Below are 17,756 nucleotides of genomic sequence, written 5' to 3'. Positions count from 1 at the left end.
AACCTTGAAACCCGAGCGCAGCGAAATTTGTCGTGCAAATAATGCGCCTTTCTATGTATGTATTGCAAAGCGTAACATTATGAAAACGCAAGCCCTATGCCAGAGCGGGGTAAACGCACAAGCGCAGCGTTTGCATTAGAGCTCCAGCGCAACATACAATATATCACAAATTGTATCGATAATCAAGGCTCCCGGCATGGAAGGACGCAAGACGGAGGAATCGACGCGTTGGAGGATCCCGGAAATTGCGCGTGAAAGCGCGAGGCGCAAAAGGTTGGCGCTATCTGTTTTAGTTTCCCCGTAATGACGAATGCCGCGTTCTGTATTCTGCTCGCACATCACCCGGCACATCGGCGTTACTCTCGCCCGCTTCTCGCTGGCTTCCACGCCCTGAGTCCGTGCCCCCGCTGAGTCCGAGCCCCCATCCCCGCTCACTTACCCACCCCCAGCCCGCGGCGCCCTGAGCTACCGAAGGCAATATCATGACCGGTAGTATGGCTGCTCGCAACCCCCAGCAGACCTATATGATACTTCCACCATCCGCCAGTCCATCCCACCCCACCCCATCCCCACACCGCATTCCGGGGCGCACGGCATGGAGCGCCCTGAGGGGGGAGGGGCAAGCCGGAGTACTGCGTAGCGGTAGGTGTTTTGGCTACGTGCCTGTTCAGACCGACCCCGGCTATGTCCGGGCGATGAGGTAGTTCGGCCTCAGACTTGTGGAGGGGCTCAGCTAGCCCCTTTTCCCATGAGGCCTTCCACACAGCGCGCGTAGGTGTCGGGGCTCAAGTCCTCTTGAAGCTGCTGCCGGCAGCCACTCGGGCTTTGGAAATCTCACCGATTGATGCAGCTTCCTTTGACGTATTTACTGTCCTCGAAGCGCGACACCTCGAAGTGTGTTTCGCCACGCACCTGATCGCGCTTGCCCGCAGGCGTCTTTGCCCCGACTTTTCCCTGCCGCAAACAGGTATCATACTTGCGCAAACCGCCAGTGCCACGTACTACTATTTGCCAATACCTATTGTAGCACGCACAGTGCACGGGCTACGGTCCTGCAGACCTCATGGAAGCATTAATCAAGCATTAAACCCTTTAGTCCTTTACCCTACCTTGTACGGTATGTGTGTACTCCAAGTTACCTATGGGCAACGCCTCTCTGGCTAGAGACCCCCGTAAAGTATACGGGAATGGGCAGACCCAAGGGCAGACCGAATCCCAATCACGACTGCAGCCGGCAGGCCTCACATGTGACGCCAAGACCGAAGAGGGGGTTGATAGACCGGGTACAACTGTGTAAACAGCCCACAGATAGATGATGGGCGCACCGCGCACGGTGTGCGGCCCCTTGGCTGGATCCGCTGTTCCCGGAGGTACGCTGACTGCACGGATCTTGACGGTTGTCCCCAGCGACGTCAACTCGAAGGCTCGGCCGTTCTGGCAAATAGCTAAATCTCTATCACACAACGCCATAGTTTTAACACCTTGCAAGCCCTCCTGGTCCCAACAATATAGGGAACTTCCATTCGTGTTGCTGTTCCCACTCGGTATTTGCTCTTACGGCCATTCGAACTCTTGAGAGCTGTGAATTCTGGGCGCCAATGCCACGGCCTAGGGCACACAACGGACCCTGGCGCGCAGTTTGAACTGTATTCACAATGTCTTGAGCGCATCTTGAATTAACGGATGTTAATATTAGAGCACGCTCAGCTTGATGGCGGGAGCTCGGAGAGAGGCCTCGGCCTTGAAAACGCCAGAAGGGCGAGGAAGCCGCCTGGGCAGCGCGACCATGACCGTCTAATCAAGGAATGCACAGAAAAGCTGAATGCAAACCCGAATCACGCGCTGGCGCTGCGGCTGCGCGCACAGTCCTACCGGCTTACAGGCACGTTCTTTGCGTTTCATTTATGGTCCATCACGTAGTGAAATGTAGCGTATTCGAGACTTTCCCAGGCATCGCAGTGAGCGGGCCAGAGCCTCAGGAGGCTCAAACCTTCGTCTGAGGCAGTTGCCCGTTCTGTAAATGTGTATCAGGGTCAGGGGACGTCCAGACGTCCTGGAAATGCATTGAATCAGCCAGGGGGTTACGCTTTATAAAGCGGTGCCCGGGCAGCGGTAATCATGTGGGGGGAGGGAGGGACCGTGACGCTGCCACGAGAGCGCGCGAACCGGACAGGAAAGGCGCGTTCGGTGGCCGCCATTAAGAGGCGTCGCAAGGACGCGAGTCTCCGGGGTTTGGGGCCAACGCCTGGGCGCCCTTCAAGGCCCCCGGCGACACCCCTCGAGTTGGCACAGCCTGACCCTCGCTCCCACCACTCATCACGCCCTGTGCTATGCAGGCAACCATGACGCAGCCCTTGAGGACTTTGACCGCCTGCTGGCGCTGGAGCCCTCATGCGTGGACGCGCTTTTCTACCGAGGCCACATACTCGGTAAGCGGGCGCTCCTGCCGACGGATGCAAGCGGCGCTGCCCGGCGGTGTGCTGCTGCTGCCATGCTGCTGCCATCCTCCGGCGCTCCGATCAGTCCCTCGGGCGGCAGCGCCGTAACGTTTTAACAACTCACAAGCCCCATCCTCCTGCCCAACGCGCGTTTTTCCTCCTTCTCTCCTGCAGAGCGCCGTCGGCAGCTGGACGAGGCGATCTCCTGCTACAGCTCTGTGCTGCTGCTGGACCCGCGCCACTGCAAGGCGCTGTACAACCGGGCCGTGTGCTACAGCGCCCTGGGCCAGTTCGCCAAGGCCATAGGTGCGGTGGGAAGGGGGCTCAGGAGGCGGCCAGGCGGGTGGACAGGTGGGTAGGCGTCCAACAGGGCCACAGCATTCAGGCCTTTGTCGTGCGCTGGTGCAAACCGACTGGCAGGGCCGGGGGTTTGGCATTGTAGGCGCTCTTGGATGGTTCTGCAGCATTGCAACGGCTTAACGCCTACTCTTCACACGTGTTATCCACTTTCAGAGGACTACAACGCGGCCCTGGAGGCGGACCAGCAGGCAGCCAGCAGCAACGGCACCGCGGGTGGCGGCGACGGCGGCAGCGGCGATGGCAGCAAGGACGGCTCCGGTGGCAAACGCGGCGGCGGCGCGCGGCGGCCTCGGCTGTTGGATCAGTCGTTGGCGCAGCTGGGGCAGCCAGGCTACTGGCAGTACGTGGTCGGGGGGCAGCCGGGGCAGGCGGGCCCGGGGGTGGTGTTCCCGGGCGAGGAGGCGCAGGACGCCGCCGCTGCCGATGCGCCACAGCTTGTGCACTTGCAACAACAGCAGCAGCAGCAGCAGCCTGTCCAAGCGCCGCTCCCGCAGCCGCAGCAACCGCAACCGCAGCACCACCAGCACCAGCAGCTACACCCACCGGTCCTGTCCCACCCGCTCCAGCTCCATTGGGTGCAGCAGCAAGCCGCCACCACCATCGGCCTGTCCAGCGTCAACTCGGAGGCGGAGCTGTCCTCCGCCGCGGGCTGGGACCGCCGCAACTCCAACCCCTCGCCGTGGAGCACCACGCCGCAGTCCTCCACGCCCGACCCGCCCTCCTCCATTGTGGACGAGGAGTCGGGCGCGGCGTTGGGGAATGGGACAGGGCTAGGACAGGCGCAGGGGGTGGGGCTGTCGAGCTTGGGGCTGGGCGGCGGGAGCGGCAGTAGCGACGGCGCGCACCAAGAGGGGAGCTTGCAGCAGCAGCTGCTGCGGCAGCATGGCGGCGTGTCGGGCGGGGCAGTGGCGGGGCGGCCGGGTGAGCTCAGCTCGCGGCTGGGGGAGCCCTCGGTCCACGACTCGCTGGGGACATGGTTGGAGGCGCCTCGGAGCGCTGAGGAGGCTGCGGCGCGGGGCGAAGGCGATCTGGCCGGCGGCCGTGGTGGTGGCGTGAGCAGTAGCGATGGGGGTGCTGCTGAGAACGGCAGCGAAAGGCCACCGAGCAGCGGGGTGGCTGCTGCCAAGGAGGGTGGTGGGGCTGCGGGCGCTGCTGGGAGCGGTGGCGACGTCGGGGGCAGCAACTCGATACAGGAGCAGGCGCGACGGGCGCAGCAGATGGTTGACCACTACATGCGGCAGCAGCGGCAACTGCTCCAGCAGCAGCAACAGCAGCGGCAAGGCACACCCCGTGCTGGTGGCGGCGCCGCTGTAGCGGCCGGGGCTGGCTCAGCAGCAAGCCGGCCCTACTCGCCCCACATCCTGCAGCAACAGCAGCAGGTGCGGCAGCTGCAGCAGAAGCTGCACCTGCAACAGCAGCACCAGGCCGCGAAGGGGATACGGCAGCCGTCGTCAGCCGGCAGCGGCACCAGCAGCGGCGGCGGCGGCCGAGCGACGCCGCCTGGACCTCTGGCACTGGGGGCGCAGCACCTGCAGCGCAGCGACGGCGGAGCGCAGGCGCCCGCCTCTGCGTCCTCTTCCGCGCCCGCCTCTGTGCCCTCGTCTGCGCCCGCCTCTGCGCCCTCGTCGGGGGCGGCGGGCGTGAGCGCGCGGGCTGTGGCGGCTGCGTCATGTCCTGTCGGTCGCGCAACCTCACCCGGGCCCCGGCCCGTCGCTACAGCCGCCGCCGCCGCCATCCTTGCGCAGCAGTTGAGATCGCCCAGTCCTTTTGAGCGTTTCTTGGCCGACGACATAGCTCTGCACTCGGCGCGCGGTAGCGGCACTGCCACGGGCGTCGGCGCAGTCAGCAATGGCGTTGGGCCGCGCCAGCGGCGCGCCTCGGGGTTGGGCATGGGGCAGGGCGCCGCAGGGCCAGCGGCGCGGCAGCCTGCTGCGCAGCTGGCGGTGTCTCGGCCGCAAGGCAGCGTGTCAAGAGGCGGCGGTCTGCCCAACCGGGGATACGTGGCCACGCAGCTTGGCAGGGCCGCACTTGCTGCAAACAACACGGGCGCTGCCGCTGCCCCGGCTTCAGGCAGGCCCAGTGCGGGGCTGTCGAGCGGCCGAAGCAGCAGCGCCAGCGGCGGCTCCAACCCTAACAGCGCCGGCGGCGCTCCGGCAGGGCACACCAGGCCCCAGCAGCAGCAGCAGCCCCAGCGGGAAGCGGCTACGCAGAGGCAGGGCGGCAGCATGGGCGGCGCCAATGTTAGCGACCCCGCTGCTGCTGCACCTGCTGGCACAGCGGTTGGCACAGCTGCTGGCGGCGCACCTAATGCCGCTGATGGCGGCGCGCTCGACCCATGGAGCAGCGGCGGCGGCATGGCGGCGGCGGTGGAGATATCTCGGCCGTCCACGTCCTCCAGCGCGACCGGGTCTGACCTGGCGATGGCGCCCGACCCCGCAGCGGCGAACAGGTGCGGCCCCAGCTGGTGTGTGTTTGTGTGTGTGTGTGTGGGTGTACATACCAGCCCAAACCAAGCGAAACTAGTAGGGCACAGGTAGAGGCGTTAGTTGCAAGCGATAATACTTATGGGGGGCAGTATACTCAACACCCAACTAAGCCAAGACCCAGCCACCTCACAGAGCGCGAGGGAGGTGTGGCCCTAACCTTTGTGGACTGAGGGGGTTCCTCAGCTGTGTGAGGGCCGGAGTGTCAGGGGCGGAGCTTCGGGTTGGGGGCTGGCGAAGGTTGCAGGCATACGGGGCGCCAAACGTTTACCCTCAGTCCGTGTTCAGCCAACCGGACCTACAGGGACCAATGTCGGGACACGCGGCTTGCAAGGGGTGGGGGCAAACGTGCTGCAGGCGCGGCTGCCATATGCGGGCACGTCACTGCTTCTCTGACCCGAGGATAGACCTTTTTCTCCTCCCTCCGAGCCCGCATGCCGCTGGCCTAACGCCCGACCATCCACCACCCCTGCGCCATCTTCTCTGAACCTTTGTCTCCTTTCCACTCCTCTCCACCCCTTCGCAGCCGGCGGCTGCTTGTGGAGCAGGCCAACAGCCGCGCCTTCGCGCTGCGGCAGCAGGGGCGACTGGTGGAGGCGGTGCGGGAGTACAGCCGCGCGCTGGAGGTGGAGCCGGGCCACTTCAAGAGCTTGTTCAACCGGGGTTTCACATACGACCGGGTAGGCGGGCGGGCGGGCGGGCGGGCGGGCGTGGCATGGGGCAAGCTGGGGAGGGGCGGGCATGAGAGCGCGGGGTTGGATGAGGAGAAACCAGGCAGGCTGGGAAGGAGCCGGCGAGTACGAATTGCATGTAAAGATTTAGAGCCTAAAGTAGCCTACGGTGGTTCATCTGCCGTGCCGGAGATCGACGCGGTTGTAACTATGTCGCCGTCATGTGTCCCGCCTTGTCCTCCCCGGCTGCAGCTGGGAGAGCTGGTGGCGGCTGTGGAGGACTACACGGCGGCGCTGGCGGCCGAGCCGCACAGCAGCTACGCGCACTACAACCGCGGCATCACCCGCGACCGCCTGCAGGTGCGCCCGCGTGTGCGTGTGTGGGCCTGTGCGTGTCGGAGAAGGGGAAGGTGCGCATACCATACGTGCGATTGCCAGACGGGACAACGGGCGGATGCCCTGCTGTGGCTGCCTGGCTGGCGTCCTTTGAAAGGCCGTAACGCGTGTGTGCATGCTGTGAGGACGCAGGACTACGCTGGTGCGGTGGAGGACTTCAGTGCGGCAATCGCGCTGGAGCCGGGCAATGCCGACTTCTACCACAACCGGGGCTTTGCGCTGCGGAAGCAGGTGTGCGGCAGGGCGGGCAGGCGGGCAGGGAGGCAGGGGCTGGCAACGACGTCCAAAGGCGAGGCTGCGACACAGCAACGGAACGCCAAGTGACTTGGCAAGCGGGTCGGCGCCGGCCCTGGCACTGCCTGCTCCCCGTGCTCGCGCGCAAGCTCTCGGCCTGGGACTCCCGCACCTCAAAACATCGCAACGCCGTTTCTGGCGGCCTTCTGGTTTCCCATCATCTCCCCTCCCGGTGGCCCCGCTGCTCCTTTCACGCACGCGCACGCCTGCAGGGCCTGTTCGAGCGGGCCATCCACGACTACACGCGCGCCGTCCAGCTGCACCCGGGCCACTGCCGCGCCTACTACAACCGGGCCTTCTGCCACGACCGCCTGGACCACGTGGAACAGGTGGGCGGGGGGCAAGTGGAACAGGTGGGCGGGGGGGGGGCACGTGGAACAGGTGGGCGGGGGGCAAGTGGAATAGGTGGGGGGGGGCACGTGGAACAGGTGGGCGGGGGGGCACGTGCAACAGGTGGGCGGGGGCAATCGGGCAGGCACAGGGTGTGGAGGGCGGAGTGTGGAGGAGGGGAAGGGCGGGAGCGTTAGGGCGCCGACTGGGACTGTAGCGCGTGACTTATTGGGTCTCTCCCCAGTCTCTCACAGCCCTACCGATATGGGGTCAATGGGCACCATGCATTCCAACTTGCCGCCTTCTCCCCTTCCTGCTGCCTCCAGGCTATCGACGACTACTCCCGCGCGCTCGCTATGGAGCCCACCAACGCCACTGCACTGCACAACCGCGGCTCGCTGCACGAGCGCGCCGGCCGCCCCGACGCCGCTATCGCCGACTTCACCGCCGCCATCGCAGCCGACCCCTGCTGCGCCGCCTCCTACAACGCGCGCGGCGTGCTGCTGCTAGGCGCGGGCCGCGCGGCGGAGGCGGCGGCGGACCTGGATGCGGCGGTGTCGCTGAGTGCGGCGGGCGGCGCCCCCAGTGCGGCGCTGCTCAGGAACCGGGCGCAGGCGCGACGGGAGCTGGGCGACCACCACGGCGCGGTGCAGGTGGGGGCGGGGCGGAGGCTGGGGAAGGGGCAACTGGTGGCAGGGCGGCAGGTGCACGTAGCGCACGCCTGCGCCGCCAGACTGCTTGCGTGAAGTTCCGTACCGTCCGCACTCGCAAGCACCCTGGGCACCGCGGCCCGGCACGTTGCCCCATGCCGCCACTGTAACCCCGGCCTCCCGCACATGCCACACACGCCACGCTGCAGGACCTCACCCGCGCCATCGGCCTGGACCCCACCGACCTGCTCAGCTACAGCCGCCGCGCGCACTGCTTCCGACGCATGGGCGAGTACGAGAGCGCCGTCACCGACTACACCAAGGTATAGGCGCGGGGCAGGAGGAGGGACCGGACAGGGCAAGGATGGGACCGGGGTAAATTCGCGGGTAGTGCGTGTATTGTTTATCACTGGAGCTCGTTATCTCGTATGAACACCGCTCGCCCGCGCACCTACCCGCACCTGTGAACCTGCACGCCTGCACCGTGCGCCCTGACACAGGCCATCAGCCTGTCGCCCAACAATGCCAAGCTGCACACCATCCGCGCCTACTGCTACGCCATGATTGGCTGGTACGGCGAGGCGGTGGCCGACTACAACACAGTGCTGGCGCTGGAGCCGACCAACAGCCATGCCGCCTACAACCGGGCCATCGCACTTGAGAAGCTTGGTGGAGCTATCGACCGGGCCGCCGCAGACCTGAGCCACCAGGCGGCGGCGGCCGCGGCCGCGGCGGCGGCAGCAGCGGCAGCCACCGCTGGCACGGCAGCAGGGGGGCGGCGCAGTGGAGGGAGCGGCGGCGGTGGCGGCTTCCAGGCGTCCTCGGGCGTCGGGATGTCGGTGGATGGGCTGGCAGTGGGAGGCGGCTGGGCAGGGTCACGCGGGAACGGCGGCGCGGCGCAGAAGCAGCAGCCGCAGCAGCAGCCGCAGGCGGCTGCCGGGAACATGCCTGGGGACGACGGCGAGGCCACAATTCGCGCACTGGCGTTCAGCCCGATGCGGAACGGCAGTGCGGGGAGTGGAGCGAGCGCGACGGCGCCGATGTACATGGCCACAGGGACAGGGCCGCAAGGGGCGGCAGCTCTGGCTGGGCAGTTCGCCTTCAGCCGCTGAAGCACGGGCGCGCACTGGCCGGCCACACCACTAACCGGTACGCGGCGCCTGAAGAGCTGGCAGAGCGAGGGCCTAGCGGCGTGGGCCAGAGGTCAATGTGGTGACCATTGTGTGCGCATGCCTGGCTTGCGTGGTTGGCGAATGCGCGGCGTACGGTTTGGAGGCTGTTGACTGCACATAGTCGGCGGCGCATGGCAGTAGCAACCCTGGAAGAGGTACTGCTAGTGGCCCAGACAACGTTGGTGACATTCATTTTGTCTGGTCAAGTACGCCGACACACTGGTTTGGAAGGGGGTTGCTTGCGTGTCGCATACTGGGGGCACGCGATTTGGGAGGCTTGGCGCACTTCAGGCCCGCAATCCAAAGCTTCGAGCACCGGGGGATTGTGCGGCGGACTTCAAGGGCGGCGGCAAAAGGCCTGGCCGCTGTGCTGTGACGGCTTGTGACACTGTTTGGGCGCGCGATATGATGACACGGCCAGGCGGCATGGCTGGCAGCTGCCGCAGGAACGTGATTTACGATTCCAGGTTGGGCCGTGGCATGAGAAGTGTAGACCACTACCGCGCGCTGAGGATCTGAGGGGTCTTGGATTTGCGTGTTGCCCGGTGGAAGGCGTCATTAGTCATTACCCATTTGTCGTGCGTTGCATGATGGTATTCTAACAGCTCGGAGAGCTTCTTTACGATGCTAACCGAGGGAAGCCGATGCGCCTATGCGGATAAGGTGATGTGTCGTGGCACGCAGGTGGGCAGGGGCGGCCGCGTGTCATGACGCCACTGTTGGCAGCCTACCCGAGATAAATTTTAGCGGCGATGGTTTCGAGAGGAGGCGGGCCCGAATTGGGTTAGGAATGGTGCTGGCGATTATGGTAGTAGGAGACATGGCCATCACTTGCGCCCTGTGCCTGACGGCGCGAGTAGGACGGGGCGGTCTGTGTGCTTGAGATCGCACCGGCGTCACGGTAAGACACGGGCATGCGCACGCAGTTTGCGTGTGCGCGGCGGGCAGTTGATGCTTCATGTTGTGTTGTTCTATGTTCGTGATAAGTTTGTTCAGCAGTAGTAGCCGGGGGCAGAGCGCAGGGTGCCGTCGTCAGGCAAAACTGCGACGTAGGATAACCGGTGAAGGAGCAGGACTGGGTAGAGGGGAGGTCAAGAAGGCCGCAATTGCATGACCAATGAGTGAGTGTTTCCAACGTTTGTGTGATGCGGCTCTTTGGCGTCGGGCGTGATGGATCCTCAGCTCAGTCTGCGGGCGATTGGTGCGGCGCCTGGCTACGTGCCATTGGCCCCGGCGTGTCAGGCGGTGTGTGTCACGACACGTTGCATGGAGCCCAAAGCATGGCCAATAAATATGGAAGGCACACGACTTCGCTTGTTGCTTCGTAGGAGGGGTCTATAATTCCGGTTATGCATGTACTGCAACAAGTGATGAGGTATAGCCAGCACAAGCGCAATGCCAGCGTGAAATGTCGGCGGGTGGGTTGCAGAAGCGGTCAGGTGTTGCGTGCAACAGCCAGTCCATGTGGGAATGACGAGTGTGCGCATTCGGGATAGCATGTGATTACGCAGCTCGCGTGGCGAAGGCGTCCAAGTGTTCGCGGCACCGGCCAGGGCCGGCAAGTGAATGCAGGTTCGTATGTAGGTGAGGAGGGCTTGGATTGGAAAGATGCTTGATGAGCAAGTGGTGGTAACTGCCCAGTCTGCAGTAGCATTTGAGTATTCAGTGGGGTAACGACGCACCCTCACTACGCTTGCCAACACGCACGCTGCAAATTTGACGTGGGCAAAGCTGCGTCAATGGTTTGCGGAAGGGCGGGGAAGGACAAGCGCTCCGCCATGGGCAGGGTGCAGCAACAAAGCCATGCCTTTGCATGTTGGATGTGACTGCGATGAAAGCTTGCAACTTGGACTCCTGGAGTGGTGGTAGTCACAGGGATGGGACGCGGGCTGCTGGGTATGCTATGCGCAGAGAGGTTACACGTCTCGCGGATACCCGGCACCAGAGGCGCCGTGACTGTGCCTGGCAACATCAGGAACAGCACGCAGCCGCCTACATCCCACGCTCCGCAATCCTTCATCCGTCCTCCCGGGATCATCGCCCCCACCACACCACGCAGCCTCCAAACCGGGTGGATCCGCATGAACGGGCTCACTGGCAGGTCTGCAGCCCACCCTCACCCGCAAGCTTGTGCAAGGGCTCTTCCTCGGGCACTGCCATGCCGTTGCCGATACTGCACAGCGTAGCGCGCGAAGCGTGCGCGAGCTGCTGTTTCAGGCCTCCCCATGCCGCATGCCGGCTCGCTCCCTGGGCTGATCTTGACGTCCCAGCTGCAACCTCCTGTTCTTCTCAGACATAGTTCTCGCCATCCGCCTCATCGTCTTCATCCTCGTCTTCATCCTCATCCTCATCATCCTCATCCTCATCGTCCTCCCCGCCAGCGGCAGCAGCATACCGCCCAATCAGGGGTCGTATCTTGTTTTTGGGGTAATGTCTAGCTCCAGACAAAAACGGCCGGGTAGCCGCCGTCTTTTGTCTGGGCACATGGCGGTTGGGGAGCTTCTCCATGGGAATTCGGACAAAACCGGCCCCCAACCCGGGCCAACAAAGTCTCGCCCGAGACATTAGCCCCCGGAAGGAATGTCTAGGAAACGGCCAAAATGGCCCATTAATGTCTGGAGACATTAAGATAGGAGCCCTGCGCCCGATCCCGTACAGTCCCATGCCAGCATCTTGCTCCTCGCCGTCTTCCACCGCCTCTCCCTCTCCCACCTCATCCTCCTCTGCCGCCACCTCCTCCAGCCCATCCAGCTCCTCAGCCTTGAGCTTGGCGTTCTGCCGTTTCATCTCCTCCGTCATCTTCTCCAACTGCCTCTGCAGCAGCACCGACTCATCCGCCCTCGCGTCCCGCTGCTGCCGCAGCGCCTCGCGATCCGCTTCCAGCTTCCGAGCCCGCGCCACCGCGGCCGTCGCCTCCGCAACAGCCGCGTCCCGCTCCTTCTCCGCCTGCTGCTGCCGCTGCTCCGCCTGAGCTCGCGCCTGCTGCGCCTCCTGCTCCCGCGCCTGCGCCTGTGCAGCCAGCTGCTCTGCCTGCGCCGCCCGCCGCTCCGCCTCCCGCACCCGCTTCTCCGCCTCCCTCTCCCGCCGGGCCGCCTCCGCCGTCTTCTGCTTCGCCGCAGCACTCCTGGATGCCACGAGTTCCTGGTTCGCCTCAAACACCCGCCGCGCGCCGCTCAGCAGCTCGCTAATGCTGCTCTGCCGCTGCCCTGCTGCAAGCGCCTGGTCCTTGCCCTGGCTTGGAGCATGGCCCTGGCTGAAGTTGGCCTCCCTGGCGCCGTTGGGAATGAGGAGTGCGGCGGCGCCCGCCTCAGCTGACCGGCCCTGCGACGGCGGCGACTGGCGTAGCGGCATGTGCGGCTGGCGACTGCGACTTGGGCGCCCATGCTGCTTTGCAGGCCGCTGGGACGGCGCGGCTGCGGCAGACTGACCGATTGGGTGAGCAGCGCCAGCTGCCATGGCCACAACCGCCGTGGTCGCGGCGGTGGCAGCGGTCGCGGCGGCGGCTTGCATCCCCTCCATGTCAGCCCGCCCCATGAGCGCAGCCAACAGCCCTCCGCCGCGCTGCTGTTGTTGTTGCTGCTGCCCCTCCGCCGCCTCGGCCGCCACCGCCGCTACCTCGTCAGCCAGCCGGCGCCGGCCGGCGTCCGCACTTGCGCTACCACCAGGGGGCGCAAGCAGCGGAAGGGGCAGAGCAGCATCACCATACAGGACCCCGGCTGTGGGCTTTGCGGCGGCTGCGATTCCTAGCGATGCAAGGGCAACTGCAGGTTCCGTCTCCGCTGCCGGCGCACGGGGACGAACGGCCCCGCCACAAGCAGCACGCGTGCCAGCGCCGCCACCACCAGCCACCACCACCGTAGTCGGCTGTCGCAGCCCATCGCTACTGGCACCAGCACCTGCACCAGCACGAGCGGCAGCACTGGTAGCGTCCGCGCCACGCCCACCACCACCGCCGCCACCACCCAGCGGACTGCCGCGCTTGCTACAGCTCACAGTGGCGGCAGTAGCAGTGGCTGCAGCCACCACCTCCGCGGCCGCGGCTGTAGCCGTGTTGAGCAGCTGCCGCGGGTGCTTTGATGCCTGATGCTGCATCATCGCTTGAGGCTGTTGCAGCCGTGGCTTCGGGGGCTGTAGCAGTGGCGGCGGCGGCGGCTCCTGCGGACCTCCAGCATCTCTGCGCTGCTGTCGTTGCGACTGCGTCCGGGGCTGTGGCTGCGGCTGTAGCTGTGGCGGCTGCCTGCTACTGCCGTGGCGCTCCACTACCACATCCGCAGCAGCAACAGGACGAGCTCCAGGGGCAGTAGGGCCAGCACCAGCGACTGCAGCACCACCATCAGTGACGGCAGCAGCAGCAGCGGGCGCGGCTAGTGCTGCGGTGGCTGAGGCCTCGGGGAAGGCGGCGAGGAACCTGCCGCCCGGCATCGGCGGCAGTATGCCCCACGGAAGTAATGGCGCCGGCGGCAAGAGCGCCTGGCGGCTGCTGATCGCGTCGGCCGATCCACCGGCAGCCGCGGTTTCGCCGGGAGCCCCACATGCATCAGCCACCCTAGACGTGCCGGGGCCGCTGCCGCGCCCACCATCCCGGTCGGTGGTAACGGCGCCAGCGGGCAGCTGCGCCGGTGCCGGCGCCGGTGCAGCCGCGTAGGTGGCGGTGGCTGCTGCTGCGCGGCTCTGCTGCAGCAGTGCGTCCACCGCGTCGGCGTAGTGTCGCACCACCTCCACCTGCGGTACAAGGTACACACGACAGGGGCATATGGAGGGCAGAGAGACCCCATTGTCTGGTCAACCAGCGGCACGCACATAAGCAGTCGCGCCAGACAAGTCAGGTCCCTGCTGCAGCCGTCCGCCTGCACCCACCCACCCAGCCAGCCACCCACCCACCGCGGTACGCCCCGCCGTCTTGTGGGTGTTGCGGGTAAAGCTGGCGCTCTTGGTGGACAACACCAGATCCATCTGCAGTTGCTCCAGGGGCGAGTTGATCCACACCCAGCTGGCAGGGTCCAACTCCATCCACTGGAGGGGGATGGGGTGTCGTGCAGCAACGTAAGGCGCGTGGCCAGCTTGCATGGGAAGTAGCTAGGCATATGGGTCAAAGTGCACAATGGTGTTGTGTTGCTTTTGGTCTCGCGGCAGCAACCAGAAGCAATTGAAACTCCCACCTTTTGGCCTGCAGGGTCGCCGTCACCGCCACGAGCACCGCCGCCACTGCCGGCAGCACCGCCCATGCTGGCGCTAGTTGCACTGGCGCTGCTAGGTCCGGCCGCTGCAGCAGCAGCCCTCGCGTCACCGCCGCTGCCTCCGGCACCGCCTCCGCCTCCTCGAACAGCTGCTGCACCCTCGGCGTCAGCAGCCGGCGCCGGCTCCACTGGCACCACCACCACACGCCGCACTCGCGTCACCGCGAATATCTCTGCGGCCGTGTTGCGCTGCGCCCGCGACGGCAGCACCGCACTGGGCGGGATTCTGGGCCTGGGCGGGCGGTTAGGCGGCAGGACTTATGCATTGATGGCACGAGGGCTGTGCTTCAAGGCGATGCATGCACCGCCATAAACCTTACGCTTCTTATGACAGCGTGGATTGAACCGTGCCGCCTAGGCCACCCTCAAGGGAACCATGTGCCCCCAGCCAACAAACTGTAGACCATGGCAGTACCATCCCAATTCCTCGCCGTCGGCTCGCGTGCGCCTCACCTGTGCGGCGCCAGGTGCCGGGCGTAGTCGGGCTGCTTGGTGCTGACTGACAGCAGCACGGGCGTTCCGGGCTGCAGCACGTCGGCGAAGCCTGCATGCATGCGACGGCGGAAGGCACGGATGGAGAGGTGGATGGAGGCGACCGGTGCCGGTGGCGGCACGGCAGCCTGCATGACGCAGCAGGTCGCCACCGGGCTCAAGAAGGCCGCAAGTGCTCGCATGCTCCAAGTGGCCTAGCTAGCTAGCCTAGGAATTGCCGGCACCTACCTGACTTGGAGCTGCCGGCACCTACCTGACTTGGAGGACGTCTGCCACTTGGTCAGCGCAACGGCCGGCGCCGCTACTCCGGGCGGCAAGGCCAGGCAGATGGATGTCGCCATCTGAGCAGCAGCACCCGCCCTGCTGCCCTCGCCCTCACCAGCGCTCACACGCTCTCCATCGCCCGTGCCGCGGCTCCCACCACCCCTGCCCCCGCCTCCACCGCCTCCACCCCCGCCGGCGCTTTCACCGCCCACAATGCCATCGCCAGCGTGGCCAGCAGCAACAGCAGCGGCCCCACCAGCAGACAGCAGCGGAGGCACCACCAAGTCCAGGTGGGTGGTGACGTGGAGGTTGGTCACGCTCTGGGGTGGCCGTTTGGCTGTGCTGCTGTCATCACTGTTAGCCCGCGCTTGTGAGTCCTCCCCCTCCGCCGCCTTGTCTTGCTGCCCATCGCCAGTGCCACCGCCATCGCCACCGCCAAGAGCCTCCTCACGGCCGCCATGTGCGCCAGCGCCGCTGCCTGCCTGTCCCCGGCTCTGATTCTGCTGCCGCTCCTGCCTTCCCTCCTGCGCCTGTCGTCCCGTCTCGCCGTCTCCCTCGCCGCCACGCGTGTCGCCGGACTCCACCGGCGGGTCAGTGCCGCCGCCGTCTTGCGGCTCCTGCTGCGGCCGCCGCCAGTAGTGCCTGCGATCACTGCCTTCTTTGCTGTAGCCACCAAATGAAGTGCTGGCCAGCGGTTCCTGCTGCCGCGAGGCAGCCCCGCGCTCCTCGCGAATCCCTCTGCTGAAGCGCTCTCGCCTAGTTTGCGCCTTGGCAGCCACGAGCCCTTTCGGCGCCAGTCTTAGATCCGTCCCTAATGAAGCCTGCGTTGCTTCTGTGGGCGCGGTCGAGCACAGCCGCTTCGCGGCGCGGGTCCATAATGCCACCGCGGCCGTGGCTTCCGCGTCGGCCGGGCGCTTCCGCGGCTGCAGCTTGCAGCTACTGCCATGCTGCCGGCTGCTGCCCGCATGCGCCAATGCTACGCCCGCGGCACTCATTGCGGCGCAGCGGCTCTGCACGTCTGCCGGAGGGGAAAGTAGTAGCTTGCCAGCGATATCCTGCTGTTGTGCGAGTTCCTGTCATGGGCGCGAATGCATTTGCTTATTGCAAGTCTTGGGACTTTCGTCTGGTTGGGTGGGACATTGGGTTTTCTCATTAGTCGCCGTCTTTCACAAGCCGGCACAATCTTCGTCGCTGCATGTCACATATCAAAGCAAATGCGCTCATGCCCTTTGGGTGCCACCTATCGGCCTAACAACAGCCGCAAGGGTGCGACCTGCCTGGCACGCGAACACTGCATGCCGCTCCGGGATAGCAAGCTCCCCTGTCCCCCACGCAGCCTCCCCCTCAGTGCGGCGCCCCTGCCCCTGCAGGCGCCTGCGGCTGTTCTGCCTGCTGCTGCCGCGCCGTCTGCAGCTCCGCCCGCTCACGCCCCACACGCTGCCGCCCAAAGTCTCGGTGGATGCCAAGTCCGTTCCTCAGCAGCTCCAAGCAACAACTTGCCTTCCCCGGCAGCTGCCCCCTTGTACCGAACCGAACCCACCTCCAGCGGGGCGCGCGGCACTTCCACCAGCGCCAGCCGCGGCCGCAGCTCCAGCAGCTGTGGGAACAAGGAGGTGAGGGTGAGAGTTGATGTGGGTCAGGTGGGCAAGGGTAAGAGGTCACGGTAAGAGGTGGTGAGACACGGCACACGGGACGACCGTGAGATATCGTCCACTGGTCATGCAGCCTCTCTCCCGGGGCCATGAGCAACCACCCGAACAGTTAAACCTGCACACTACGACCGGGGTACACCCCGCTTACCGTGTCGAAAATATATCCGCCAAACAGCTCCGCCGCCCGCTTTCTGTCCTCGCGCACCGCAGCCCCCCGCCCCACCGCGAAGAACACGGAGCGCGCTCGTTGCCGTCGCACGACCGCCTCAGCCGGGCAACGACCGCCGCCGCTTTTGCCTCGCCGTGCCTGCAAGCCGGGGCACAGCGGCAGAGCGGCACAGGTCGGCAGCGCACGGTCGGGGCATACGAGGGCACGGGATGGCGAAGGCAGGGTTGCTTGGCGGCTGTGTGTTGCAAGCGGTGGCGGAGTGTCATGCGTGCACGTGTCAGCCGCCGCAATTTTCCCATCACTTACCTGGCCGTGAGCACTGGGTTTCCCTGTAGGCGGGCAGCTGCGACGCCAGCATCACCAGCTGCCCCGGCTGCAGCTTAGCAAGGCCTTTCTGCGTGGCTGTGCTTGAGGAGCTGAGGCCCAAGGCCGGGGCGGTCAGGCGGCCGCCGCTGGTCCCCCTCGCCGAAGCACCGCCAATGCACTACAGCGCCCAAATCGTAGGGCACATGGAGAAACAGGAGCTGCGTGCCTGGCTCGAGGCAGCTGCGCTGTGCTACCCATGTTCCTGCTGGCGAGCAGCACTGGCAGCAGCTGCCTTGCCAACAGTAATATTGGCTTGCTGTTGCTCTCCGGCGACAGCCTGCACGTCCGACTTGCGCCGTGCGGTTGTTGCGCCGGCTGACGCTGGGGGCCTTGCCCTGGGCCTGGCTGTTGGCCTCCGACGGTGTGGTGGGGTCTGAAACATAGGCTGTCCAGCGTGGACGGTCTCATCGCCGTGCCTGGCGTGCCAGGAGTGGACCGCTCATGTTCTGGGTGCGCTCCCGCCATGCTACCCAGGCTGGGTGTTATAATAGACCTGCCGCGAGCGGCGAGGACACTACGAGCTAAGCGATTGCTGCCGAGCTCTTGCGCTAAGTCGATGACAGATGCCATTAATTTTGACATAGTTTCATATATGTACAGTATTTGTGCAGGAGTCAGCGCATGCGTTCTGCTGGGTCTAGCATCCCAGTCGGAGGACAGCTGCCCAAATAGTCTCCTGTGTCCATCTGCAGCATACGCGGGTGGCATATAGCTGGCATGTTTATACTCGTTACATGCTGAGTCGCTGCGTTGGATCGAGGAAGCCAGGAACCATCGCCGAT

At 65.4% G+C, this 17,756-nt stretch overlaps 2 protein-coding genes across 2 annotated transcripts; one reads left to right on the top strand and one right to left on the bottom strand.

Moving 5' to 3' along the window:
- The first annotated feature begins 1,457 nt into the window (after nt 1-1,457).
- On the top strand, nt 1,458-10,773 carry CHLRE_02g094900v5 (uncharacterized protein). Its single transcript, XM_043059498.1, has 11 exons — nt 1,458-1,882; nt 2,337-2,429; nt 2,613-2,744; nt 2,952-5,247; nt 5,808-5,961; nt 6,205-6,312; nt 6,481-6,579; nt 6,855-6,971; nt 7,299-7,625; nt 7,832-7,945; nt 8,123-10,773. The coding sequence occupies exons 1-11, from the start codon at nt 1,684-1,686 to the stop codon at nt 8,732-8,734; spliced, it is 4,251 nt and encodes a 1,416-aa protein (XP_042927132.1). The 5' UTR covers nt 1,458-1,683; the 3' UTR covers nt 8,735-10,773.
- A 12-nt stretch (nt 10,774-10,785) lies between these two features.
- On the bottom strand, nt 10,786-17,557 carry CHLRE_02g094850v5 (uncharacterized protein). Its single transcript, XM_043059497.1, has 9 exons — nt 17,391-17,557; nt 16,915-16,937; nt 16,588-16,746; nt 16,328-16,384; nt 14,777-15,860; nt 14,485-14,575; nt 13,954-14,263; nt 13,676-13,807; nt 10,786-13,516 (listed from the first exon to the last, which is right to left on the bottom strand). The coding sequence occupies exons 1-9, from the start codon at nt 17,437-17,439 to the stop codon at nt 11,084-11,086; spliced, it is 4,338 nt and encodes a 1,445-aa protein (XP_042927131.1). The 5' UTR covers nt 17,440-17,557; the 3' UTR covers nt 10,786-11,083.
- Nucleotides 17,558-17,756: the final 199 nt, after the last annotated feature.

This window comes from Chlamydomonas reinhardtii, chromosome 2, assembly GCF_000002595.2.
Source record: "Chlamydomonas reinhardtii strain CC-503 cw92 mt+ chromosome 2, whole genome shotgun sequence".
NCBI lineage: Eukaryota > Viridiplantae > Chlorophyta > Chlorophyceae > Chlamydomonadales > Chlamydomonadaceae > Chlamydomonas > Chlamydomonas reinhardtii.
This window is presented reverse-complemented; position numbering and strand designations above follow the sequence as displayed.

Bases quoted from the DNA above. Each gene is read 5' to 3' on its own strand.
- CHLRE_02g094900v5 (XM_043059498.1), top strand. From the start codon at position 1,684: ATGTTAATATTAGAGCACGCTCAGCTTGATGGCGGGAGCTCGGAGAGA. The intron at 7,626-7,831 runs GTGGGGGCGGGG...GCCACGCTGCAG, and splicing joins ACCACCACGGCGCGGTGCAG to GACCTCACCCGCGCCATCGG. The intron at 7,946-8,122 runs GTATAGGCGCGG...GCCCTGACACAG, and splicing joins CCGTCACCGACTACACCAAG to GCCATCAGCCTGTCGCCCAA.
- CHLRE_02g094850v5 (XM_043059497.1), bottom strand. From the start codon at position 17,439: ATGGCGGGAGCGCACCCAGAACATGAGCGGTCCACTCCTGGCACGCCA. The intron at 15,861-16,327 runs GTGGGTTCGGTT...CGCCCATGACAG, and splicing joins TGCCGCGCGCCCCGCTGGAG to GAACTCGCACAACAGCAGGA. The intron at 14,264-14,484 runs GTGAGGCGCACG...CCGCCCGCCCAG, and splicing joins CGGCACCTGGCGCCGCACAG to GCCCAGAATCCCGCCCAGTG.